Source organism: Typopeltis vanoorti, chromosome 6 (genome assembly GCF_054136105.1).
Source record: "Typopeltis vanoorti isolate ZY-2024b chromosome 6, IOZ_Tvanoo_1.0, whole genome shotgun sequence".
NCBI lineage: Eukaryota > Metazoa > Arthropoda > Arachnida > Uropygi > Thelyphonidae > Typopeltis > Typopeltis vanoorti.
Window position 1 is genome coordinate 21,216,922 of NC_143554.1, and position 12,976 is coordinate 21,229,897.

The following is a 12,976-nucleotide window of genomic DNA, read 5'->3' on the forward strand; positions in this document are numbered from 1 at the left end:
ATGTCTATTCATTTTCCAAGTCAAAACTATATGGTAACTCTCTCTAACTGGTTGGGAGAGATGTCATCTCAGTTATTATCAACTCTTCTGATGCTATAACCAAATCCAAAACTCTTGAACCTCTTGTTCCCCCTATTACATGTTGCCTAAGACATTTGTCCCTCAAGAATTCTAGAAATTCCATTCCCTTATTGCTACATGCATCTTCTTCTCCCCAGTTTACTACTGTAGTTACAATCTTCCATAACAATCATTCTTCTTGCACTTGCCAAATTCAACTGTCTAACCATTTCCTTGTCCCCACCCTCTGTACTCCTGGGTCTGTAGCAACACCCCACTAAATATCCTGTTTTGCCCACCTCTACCTCACACCATATGCTTTCGAAATCATTAGTGTCACTGCCTTCCAAAGTCTCCACTCTTAGAGGACATAGGTCGTCACTTATCATAAGCAGTACTCTACCACCACGCTTTCCCTTCCTATCCTAGTGAAAAATGCTGTATCCAGCGACTTCTATTCCTGTTATTATATTCTCTTCTGTCGACCACGTCTCAGTGATCCCAATAATTTTTGGCCAGGCTGATGCTATCTGACACCACCAATTCTCCTCCCTTATTCCGGATACTCCTGGCATTAGTATATAGCATATAAATGCCGTTGTTTCTATACCCAGCAATATCCCCTCTAGACTCCATTGGGCTCAGTGTTACTTGATGTTCGTCCCCTTCTCCCACGTACCTATTCCCACAAGAGGCCACCCCTGCTACCATCCTCCCTAGGACACACTGACTTTTTCAGAACAGCAATCTCTCCAGATGCCTACATCCTTCCTCATTCAAATGTAAGTGGTCTCTTGACATACAATTCCTCTCTGTCCTCAAACGCACTCCAAGCATCCACATATTCCAGTCCTCTCGTCACACATTCTAGCTATTATGTCATTCAATATTACCACTCTTCTGCTCAGTTCATCGTTATCATACTTAGGCAACACACACACACACACACACACAATCTTTCCTCTCTGTGTCTTCTATATATAAACTAGATGCAAGAAATTAAAGAAATAATCCTAGAAAAGAAAGCATAATGAAAGTGAGTAAGTTGGCAGATGACCTAAGAGAATACAGAGAAAAATAGGACTCTAAGCTATGCATCAAAGTACCTAACAAAAGTAATAAGAAGAGTCTGTTAAGAATATAGAAGATAAATGTTAGACAGGTTGCACAATGTTCTGGAGGCAATTTAAAAAAAAAAAAAAATCTTAGAAATGAAGGAAAGAGTATATAACAAATTAAAAATGATCTAAATTGACATAAAAATAAAAATTGAAAATAAAAATATTCTGGATATCTGGATTAATTAATTACTTTGAAAAGTTTAAATGAAACAAGCAGTGACAGAAGCCTGGTAAGAAGGTAAAATACTGGATGATTGGAGCAGAGCTTTCATATTACTCTTTTTATAGATGAAACTAAAACTGAGAATCACAGAGGAATTTCTCTACTTAGTGCTCCAGGTAAGATTTATTCAAACATACTTCTGAAGAATACAAGAAAAAATTTTGAAAGAAAGATCTGGTGAAGAACATGCTGGATATTAAGCCAAACAGGGCTTGTCAGACTCAGATTTTTACTGTATGACATAGTTAAGAAATTGTGGGAATATAACAAGGATCTGTATTTAAAGTTTGTAGATGTAGAAAACACAAATGGCAAGTTGCCAAGAAAAATGTTGTTCAGAACACTACAATTATGGAGGGTAAACAGAGAATTATACAAAGTAATACATAATCTATATTTGAGTTATAAGTCAGCAGTTATAATTGAAGGAGTTTAAAAGGATGGTTTGATGTGAAATTAGGTGTGAGACAAGGGTGCATATTATCTAAACTGTTCTTCATCATCTATATAGATCCTATTATGAAGGAAAGTGGTATTAAATCTGATATTCAAATTGGATATGTTAATCTCAGTTCTTTGCTTTATGAAGATGATGTTATTCTTCTAATAAATCCAGTACATGTTGGCAGGATTCTTTGACTAAATTAAATAACTGCTGTAATAAATTTAGTATGAAAATTAGTAACAAAGAGACCAAAACTCTGACAATAGGCAAACATTGACTGCAGTCTCGATGGAGCACTTATAGAACAAGTAAAATGTTTTTTCAGCTACTTAGGCATAATTTTCAGTGAAGATGGCAAATTAACTATGGAAATAGACAACAGAATTAGAATTTGACTAATAATACTAAAATTTGACTAATAGCAGCTGTATAAAAGAAAGTGTTCAAAACAATTTTAAATCTATAAGAACAATTAGGGGAGTGAACAGATGGTATTAATGACAGAATCATTAATAATGAGAATATTGGGAAGGAACTTGACATGTTAGTATTCAAGAATGTGTAAGTATAACCAATCTAAGATGGTATGGTATGTTCACTTAAACAGAATGAGAGAAGAAAGGTTAGCTAAACAATTGTTTGATACTAGAATGGCAGGAAAGACCATGAGGAAGCCAAGTTTATTATTATGTGACACATCCAAGGACTGTTCATGGTAGAGAGCACACTAAATCCTTACGACTCACCATTACTTAATCCTCCAAACTACACGACACTGCTACCATCAACACAGAGCGCCAACAGTATTTTTTTATTATTACGGGCAACTCCAGGGTATCATTAGACTCATCGAGGGAGGCCCCAAATCATATTCATCACAACTCTTCGACATTCATACAGTATCTATCATACCTCGCCTTAAACTCATTCATTGTCACAGCATCCACCACAGACTCTGGCAGCCCATTCCACTCATTCACCACTCTAAAAGTAAAGAACCCAGCTCTAACACCTTTACTAACCACACTTTTGCCCAGTTTCCATGGATGTCTCCTAGTCCTCCCACAACCAGCCCTGTTCTCAAAAATATCTTCTGAATTAATTTCATAGAAATCCTTCAGTAATTTGAATGTTTCAATCATATCTCCCCTCCTCTGCCTATCAACCAATTTTTGCAACTCACAAATCCTCAACCTATTCTCATGAGGTTCATTCCACAAGCCTGCTATCATCTTGGTCACTCGACTCTGGATCCTCTCAACCTCCTCCCCATCAAGAAGTAACCTAGGTGACCAAATCTGGGCACAGTAGTCAAGATGGGGTCTTATCAAGGCTCAATACAGAGGAACAATAACCTGCTTGTCAACGTATTCTTCAGCAACCAAGTGATTTGATGAGCTGATTTGGCCACTTTTGCAATGTGCCCCCTAAACTTCAACTCCTTTATCCACCAACACTCCTAAATCTCGTGCCTCATCAATTTCCTGGAGTATAGTTACACCAATATGGTAAACCTGCTGCTAATCTTTACACCCCAAAATGTATAACCTTACATTTTGCCACATTAAATTGACATCCATTCTCCTTAGCCTAGACCTCCAATCTATCCAAATCATCTTGCAAAAATTTGACATCATCTGTATTCACTATTGCCCTACCAAACTTTGCATCATCCGCAAACAAATGAACTGTTCCTCTCAGATCTTTTCCTATATCATTAATGAACAAATTAAACAGCAGTGGTCCAAGAACAGATCCTTGTGGTACACCACTAGTCACAGGCCATCTTGTGGACTCTACTCCTGAATAAACCACTCTCTGATGTCTCTCCGTCAACCACCCTCCTATCCATCTCACCAACCCTATATCCATTGCCATATTCTGCAATTTACTGGTTAGAATTCCATGTGGTATCCTGTCAAAGGCCTTAGCAAGGTCCAGTAGAATCACTGTAAACCCATTACCCTTATCCAGTTCAGCCGTCACTGTGTTATAATACGTGAGCAAGTTACGTTACTGAGGCATGACCTACCCTTCACAAAACCATGCTGTTCCCGATACAGTATCCCATTTTCATCTATCCAATCTTGTATTTTCCTCTTAACTATTTTCTCCAAGACCTTGATAATGATTCCTGTTATGCTGATTGGCTGGTAATTTTCAACAGCAGTCTTGGAACCACCTTTATGCAGCGGAACTATTTTCCCCTCTTTCCACCCCCTTGGGACTGACCCAGACCCGAGGCTCAAATTAAACAAAATGGTCAAGGGCACTGACAATTCTTTAGCCGCTTCACGTACGACACAAGCTGGTATACCATCCAATCCCACAGATGTATTGACATTGAGGTTCTGTAATAGACTAGTTACCTCCACTTCATTCATCACAATTCCAGTATAAGCTGTTGGTTCTTTCATTCCTGCAATGTCACCACCACCTGGATGATATACTCTTGCAGAGTGCTCACTCAGTAATTCCACTATATCGACTGATTCGGTTACCTCCCTACCCTCAGCATTTTTTAAAATCATTCTGCCATGAACATTTTTCCTTTTACTTGCAACATACTGAAAAAACTGTTTGGGATTCTCTTTAGCCTGCATGGCCAATTTTCTTTCGTAATCCGCTTTTGCTTTTCTTACCACCCTTGTTACCATCCTGGCCTGAGCTTTATACTGTTCCTGCACCTGCTGGTCACCTTTCTCCTTAAATTCCCTCCACAATTGTTTCTTTTTTTGCAGCTCAAGCTTAATAGTGTTATTTATCCATTTAACCCTTACTTGATTTATTATTCGAACTCTTGGTATACAGTCACCCATTGCCTCCTGCAAACACTTCTTAACCATCTCCCATGCACTATCAACATCCAGCCCTTGCAGTTTTACATGCCATGGCACTGAGCCAAGCACACTCCTAAGCTTGTCATACTTAACAGCCCGGTAATTCCACATGTACCCTGTCTTAATTGTAAATTCCACTCCTTTAGCCACCTCCCAAGTCATGACCTTATGGTCACTCTCACCAATTGGTGTCTGTAAACCAATTTATGTCTGTAAACTGCATGTGTCCTATTGGGCAATTTGTGTATATGCAGGATGAAAAATTCAAGTTTCTGAGAGAAAAACACTGCTACCTTCATATGAGATTGGCTAACTCACCTTCAAATGAACATATAAAACTTCCTCTCATCACAACGAGAATCAAACTCAGTTCTCATCTAATCAAAGGATACAATGTATCATTGTTCTTCCAATTGTGCTATGGAGAAGATGAATTGATGAAGTGAAAATTGTCTTAGAAGATAGAAATATAATATTTGACAATGTTGGAGTGCCAAAAAATGATAGATAATTTTTATCCAAATGATGAGACATTTGGATGAGTTGACAGGACAGACCTTAGTAATTATGTATCCTGTACACCCCTTGAGGATGAGAATACACATCAGGACATGATTGGGGAAAAAATTATCTAGGGAGGGCTGTGTGAACAATTTCCCATAAACAGGACTTAAACTCATTAGATCTATTCAGATTTGGTGATGTGTTTGGCAGATATATTTGATCATAGACTGAAAATCTTCCGGATATTGGAATAACTGATATTTCAATATCAGTTGATCTATAATAGCAATGCTCTATTAAATATTTAAATCCAGCCTTACCTGAGCTTTTTTACTAGATCCATTTCCTTGGGCTGTAATAGCTACATCATCATGTTTATGCAAAGCTATACTGAAATGGAATGTTATACAGTATGTGAAAAACTATTGTAAAATTAGAGCTGCAATAATGCTTTTATAAATAAGATTAATAAATAAATATGCTCATAAATTACAAAATATGTTCATGACCTAGACATAATAAAAGTGATTAAATTCCATTAATTCAAGAAATCAACATTTCTTTAATTTTTTTTTTTTTAATTACATAAAGGCATTTGAAACTGAATGACTGACATTTCCAAATGAAAATTTAAAGGTTTTATAGTCCACCTTATAATAATAACACTGCCATATATGTCAGCTTATAATAAAATATTTGATTTAGACACATGCCATGCACTAATAAGCTTCTGGCATGTTAATATACTGATATATTAGCATATTAATATATTTTGTATATAAATATTTATATTTAATAAATGTATACAGCAGAGCAATTATGTATTTTTTTTTTCCCTTCAAATCCTAATGAAACATTATTGGCATGTTCACATGAATTAAAATATACAAAACTAAGGCTGGTCTAAACATATCCAATTCTAATGATCATCTTCAATGGGAAGACACTTTATAAATTAAAGTAAAGAAAATAATTGCTATGATGTCTATGCCTACATCATTATTATTATTGTACAGGCACCTCCATGGAGTCTGAAGACTCATCTTGGGAAACCCAAACTATCCACACAATTTATCATACCTCTCCTTGAACCCCCACTGACAGACAAAACACTCATTTAAACTTCTCCAAGCAAAAAAGCTAGTCCTCCCTAAATCTCTAGCTTCACCTATTTCCTGAAGCACAGTTCCATCAATGTGGTAAACAACTTGTAATCTATTTATCCCAAAATGCATAACTTTATATTTCTCCACATTAAACTGACGCCTATTATCTTTTGTCCATACGGACAGCTTATTCAAATCATCCTTCAAGTTCTCCATATTGCCTTGATTAACTATTGCTCTACCTAATTTCATAATTTCGCCAGCCTCATTGGCCGAGTGATTAGTATATCCACTCTCCAGTCAAAAGGCTGCGGGTTCAAATCCCACTGTGGGCATGGATGTTTGCAATTGTCTATGAAAATACTAGCGGTGGTGGTAGGCAGTAGATGGCATTGGTGTAGATGATGCGGTTCGCTGTAGTTGGTGGATTGAGTGGCGGAGATGGAAAGTTGTAGAGTAGGTGTCCTCCCTTGATGAGTCATTGGACTCCTTGGAGGTGTCATGTAATAATATCATCAGCAAACAACTGAATATTTCCTTTCAGGTTATTTCCTATATCATTTGTGTACAAATTAAACAGCAATGGTCCCAGGCCTGAACCTTAAGGCATACTACTAGTCACCTGTTTTTGCCTCGCTTCTGTCCCTTCATATACCACTTTTTCATATCTAACCAGCAGCCACCCTCTTATCCATTTATCCATTCCCATTTGTTTTAATTTGCATAACAGAGTTCCACATGGAATTCTGTTAGATGCCTTTGCAAAATCCAGCAGAATCCATATAGCCATTTCCTTTATACAACTCTGCTGTTACTCGATTATAAACCTTCACAATTACATGATAACCACAGTAATTAACTTTAATGAAATGAAAGTACAGATATTTCGTAATGAAAATAACAGTACATAATCAGTGTGTAGAAACAAGCAATAAAAGGAAGCAGATTACAAAGCATACAGCTGTGGGGGGGTTTGCCAATTAAACCTGTTGTTGCATGCTAAAAATTATTAATAAATAGTATTATTAAAATATTAAAAACTATTTTTGATGGTTACATAAGATAAGGATCGCCCAAAGTTTTGGGAGAGAGAGAGAGACAATCATTCTGATTCAGATTTGGCCGATGTAAAAGGACTTCACAACTTTTTTTTTTTTAAAACGCATTCATATTTAAACCTACATCTATAGAGAAGACAAGCTTTATCCCACTGGATATTGTGTTTAGTATCAATATCATGTTGTGCCAGGCCAGACTTTTGAGGTTTCATGTATTCGATATAATACAGATGTTGGAAGTTTATTTTGTATTGATGTTCATTAATTCTTTTTTCTACAAAACGGCCTGTTTGTCCAACGTATGTTAGATTACATTCACACGGTATATGGTAAATGCCAGCTAATGATAGAGTTGCCAGTTTGTTTTTTGTAGATGGCAACAGATGAGAAATTTTGTTGATCGGAAATTATGTGGGAATGAGATGATACCTCTTCAAAATTCTACCAATTAGGTTCTGAGATGCTAGAAATATATGGGATTGGAACTCTATGGTCTGTTGAAGAATCCTAAAGTGTTGGAACATATGAGTCAATTATCTGCTGGATTTGATTAGGGTTGTAACCATTAAATTCCATTAAGGTTCTGATAGTGAAAAGTTCTTGTTGTAAGCTTGAGGGAGAGGAGCACAGCTTATGTACTCTGTTAATTAAAGACTTGATAACACCAATTTTTTTGAGAGGTGTGATGAGCAGACTTTTGATGAATGTATCTGCAGTAAAGGTAGGTTTCAATAAACACTGGTTGATAAATTACTGGAGACTGTGTGCGTAAGGTGGATGTCCAAGAATAGTAAATTACCAGCCTTTTCTTTTTCCATGGTGAACTAATGCATGGGTGATGGCTATTGATCTGTTGTAGGAAAGTGGTAAGTTCATTTTCAGAATGAGGCTAAATAGCGAAGGCATCATCGACATAATGAAATCAATGAGAGGGTTGGGGATGAATGAATGAGAACAAGGTATCGTCTAGATGGTTCAAAACATAGTTTTCCAAAGGTGAAGACAGAGGGCTACTCATGGCAGTACCTCCAACTTGCCTATAGATCTTGTTTTTCCAGCTGAAATATCCTGATTATATAACAAATTCAAAAATCTTTGCAATATCAGGAGGATAATCATCATATAGTAAATTAACAGTGTCAGATAATGGAATGTTGGTAAAGAGGAAAACAATGTCAAAGCTGACTAACAAATCTGTCTCTTGTATTTGAATATCCTTGATTTTCTCAAGAAAATGTGTGGAATTTTTTGATGAATGATCTGGATTGTCCAAGTGTGGGCAGTTAATAAATGTGACAGAAATTTAGCAATTGTCTATAGGTGGGCGAGTCAATACAATTCACAATGGGTCTTACTGGATAATCTTCTTTATGAATTTTTGGGAGGCCATATAAACGGGTAGTTCTTCCAAAATGAGTGCGCAACTTGTCCACAGTATTTTGTTCCCAGCTAATAACTTCATCAAGGAGCGTATTTAGCAGCTTATCGAGCACTCATTTTGAAAACCTGCCTTTAGTGGCAGACACATTAATCAAAGTCTGCTCATCACACCTCTCAAAAAATTGGTGTTATCAAGTCTTTAATTAATAGAGCACATAAAGTGTGTTCCTCTCCCTCAAGCTTACAAGAACTTCTCACTATAAAAACGTTAATGGAATTTAATGGTTACAAACCCTAATCAAATCCAGCAGATAATTGACTCCTATGTTCCAACACCTCAGGATTCTTCAACAGACCGCAGAGTTCCAATCCTGTATATTTCTGGCATCAGAATTGATTGGTAGAATTTTGAAGAAGCATCATCTCATTCCCACATAATTTCCGATCAACAAAATTTCTCATCTGTTGTCATCTACAAAAGACAAACTGGCAACTCTATCATTAGTTTACCAGATACCGTATGAAGTAATCTAACATACTTTGGACAAACAGGCCATTCTGTAGAAAAAAAGAATTAATGAACATCAATATTATATTGAATACATGAAGCCTCAAAAGTATGGTCTGGCACAACATAGTAGTGATGCTAACCGCAATATCCAGTGGGATACAGCTGATCTTCTCCATAGAAGGTTTAAATATGAATGCCTTTCCGAGTTGCAAAGCCCTTTTACATCAGCCAAATCTGAATCAGAATGATTGTCTCTCCCAAAAGTTTGGGAGATCCTTATGTCTCATCTCATCTTCCTTTTTCCCTCTTTTACCTTGCAGCGTCAAGGGTTTATTAATCAACAGACCCCAAACTGTTCACAGGATAAGCTGGTCAGCCCAGGTGTATCCTATGTCCATAGTGTTGAGTTCTGAAGGCCGGTTTGCCTGCTTTGCAGGATGAAAAACCCCAGGATAAACGGGGACCATGACCGAGGAAGATTCTTCAGCTCCTCATGTCACCGATGGGAATCGAACCTAGGAAACTCCTTCCCCAGGCACATAGTAGCGAAGCACACAGCCACTAGGCTAACTGCACGGATCCTTATCTTATGTAACAATCAAAAATAGTTTTTAATATTATTTTAATAATACTAATTTCTAGCATGCGGCACTGACAGCTGTATGTACTTTGTAATCCGGTTCCTTTAATTGCTTGTTTCTACACACTGATGAGGTACTGTTATTTTCAGTACGAAATATCTGTACTTTCATTTCATTACATTACAGTTAATTACTGTGGTTATGGTGTAATTTATTATTTATAGTCATGCCACAGGTACCTTTAAAGATTCTGATATTCCATCTGTCCCTATTGCCAAATTGTTATCCAGGTTATGCATGCAACAACAATTCAACCTTATCTCTTCATCCAATGTATGATAGTAGTAGCACTGTGCACCATGTTACATAGCTGGTTGATATATCTTAGCAAAGCGAGCACTCATTAACTGAACTATCTTATTAGCTTCTGAAAAAAGAGCAGTATCTGCATTTCATAAATTTACTCTTCCATATTCATTCTTTCTTTTTATGATGATTATTATGTGACACCTCCAGGGAGTCCAAAGACTCATCGAGGGAGAGTGTGCCAACAGCATCGAATGATTTAACCTCTTCTAACTACTAACCACACTCAAACTTGCTTAATTTTTTGCATGAGCCATTAGTAGCAGAGGCTGTACCAATCGACCAACCTTTGCTGGCTACTTGCAGCATAAGGATAAAAATTTTTGGACTGCCTTTAGCCTGAATAGCCAATTTCTTTTCATACTCTGATTTAGCTTTCTGTATACAATACTCTTAACTTTTCTGGCCAGAGATTTATATATTTCATAACTCCTCCCACTTTTATTCTACGATATTCCTTTTACATCATCTTCTTATAGGTCTCATATTTAATAAATCTGCACATCCATTTCATTTCCATCTTATTTCTACTGCTTCATTTATATGATTATTTTTTTTTATTTATGATTTATTTATTTATGTTTTGGTGGAGTGAGTTGTGAATGAGAAGGAGTTTATTTGGAATTGATGCTATTAGTAAGGTACTGATTGATTAGCATATTCACTCTCCAAACAAAGGTTTAAATCCCATAGGCATCAATGAATGTTTTGTAAAACATTTTTATATGACGAATTTTTTTCATCCAGTGTGAGATCACTATCCTGCTTATTGGAAGACTAGAAAGAGTTCCAAGTTTAGTCTCTAGAATAGCATTTCCAGATTATCTAACCATTAGCAAATCTAAGCTTACAATCTTCTTTGAATTTGTTAATTTTTATAAAATTTATTTTTATACAGATGAATTTGCTAGATAAAATAACCACCTATGGAGTTTGCAGTTGATATTTTATTTATATATTTTTAAACCAGCAGTCACAGCTGAATGGTTAAGGCAACAGACTAGAAAACCATTGAGGTCTCCCGCACAGGATCACTCCTTGTCAGCTGCAATAGGTTATTTTTCTCAGGTTTTGCAAGAATGTGCAAGGGAACTGGCAATGCCTCTGACTAAGCTCTTTAATTTAATTTAAGACTCAACTCTGACAGAGTTCAAAGGGAGTGTCTATAATGTAGTAGCACATTATAGACCAATCAGTATCTCAGGAGTGGTGGTAAAGGTGCTGGAAAAATTGGTCAACAGAGAATTCAAGAATGGGTGGATAAGAATATGATACTGTATGATGAACAACATGGCCTTGTTTAAGTGTTGGTCATGCCTTAGTAATTTGCTAACTTTTTATAATAGAGCAGCAGCTGAGTTGGATAATGAAAATGGGGTACATGGTGATTCTGCTGGATTTTTCAAAAGCAGAATACCATATGGAACTGTTACGCAAATTAGAACAAATGGGAATGAATATGACACTGGTTATGTGGAAAAGAGGATGGCTGCTGGACAGATATCAAAAAGTGTATATGGAAAGGCAAAAACAGGTAACCAGTGGTGTGTGCCATAAGGTTTGGTGCTAGAATCACTACTGTAATTGGTATATAAATAATATAGGAAATAATCTAAAAGGAAATATTCAGTTGTTTGTTGATGATGTTAATGGGTGCCAGTTTAATATGAAGAAATGTAAAGTTATGCATTTTGGGATAAATAGATTACCAGCTGTATATCACACTGATGGCACCAGACTCTATGAAATAGATGAAGCTAGAGATTTAAGGGTGGTGGTAGACAGAGAGTTATAGTTTAGAGGATATATTGCTAAGGTAGTTCATAAGATTACTTGGCTGTTGATGAACACACTAACAAGTAGAAATAAGGAAGTTGTTATTCCTCTTTATAAGGACTTGATAGAGCCACATCTGGATTACTTTACTCAGGTCTGTTCTCCTGGGTTTCTTGGGGATGAAGAAACAATGGACAAGATTCAGAGGCAAGCTACAAAGATGGTAAGTGGTCTGTGGAATGTTTCCAATGAGGATAGGATGAGGGTGTGTTGATTGCAGAAACTGGTTCATAGGAGAAAAAAAGAGGATATGATAAAATCATTTAAGTTACTTAAAGGGTTTTATGGGATTGATACAGGGGAAATTTTCAGCACTTGGCTAGACAGGCCAAAACAAGAGGTCATCCCTGGAAGTTGAATAAATGTGTGGTTAGCAAGTGTGTGAGGGGTAGGTTTTTTGCTTGGAAAGTTGTGAATGAGTGGATTAGGTTGCCACCAGAGTCAATTGTGAGTGCTTTATCTGCTAATGGGTTCAAGGACAGGTATGATAAATTGTGTGGATGGTTTGGGTCTCCCATGATGAGTCTTTGAACTCCATGGAGATGCCAATACAATAATAATAATGCTAATATATTAACAATAACAATATCCAGTCCTGTTTACAAATTTTAATTGCTGTAGTCAAGTATTTTCAAATGAGATTTCAAATTTAAAACTATGCACAGCCTACTCAGGATTTATGGCAAGTAGCAAATAAACGGAAAGTGGCAAACCACACAAAAGCCAAAAGGTTTACATAATAGGTTACAAGTCTGAAACACAAGTTTAAAATGAGTTTATTACTATATTTGTGTAATACTAAAATAAAGAGCCAAGAAATTATTATTATTACACCATCCATGGAATCAACAGACTCATCATGGGAGGTTCATTCAACTGACAAAATATTTATTGTATAGAATATTAAAATCCTTCACACTCCTTGCATTAACAACACATTCTGGT

The 12,976-nt window shown here is 36.5% G+C and overlaps 1 protein-coding gene across 4 annotated transcripts in view; it reads right to left on the reverse strand.

Moving 5' to 3' along the window:
* Positions 1-12,976, reverse strand: part of LOC150105326 (echinoderm microtubule-associated protein-like CG42247) — a 375,243-nt gene that overhangs the window by 247,821 nt on the left and 114,446 nt on the right. For 2 of the 4 annotated variants that reach the window (XM_090394708.1, XM_090394707.1), the window contains one exon: positions 5,514-5,578. In XM_090394708.1, coding sequence (XP_090250834.1) covers positions 5,514-5,578 — 65 coding nt within the window. Of the gene's footprint in view, positions 1-5,513; positions 5,584-12,976 lie in introns of all 4 variants that reach the window. The other 2 variants (XM_090394705.1, XM_090394706.1) reach the window with 1 other exon arrangement.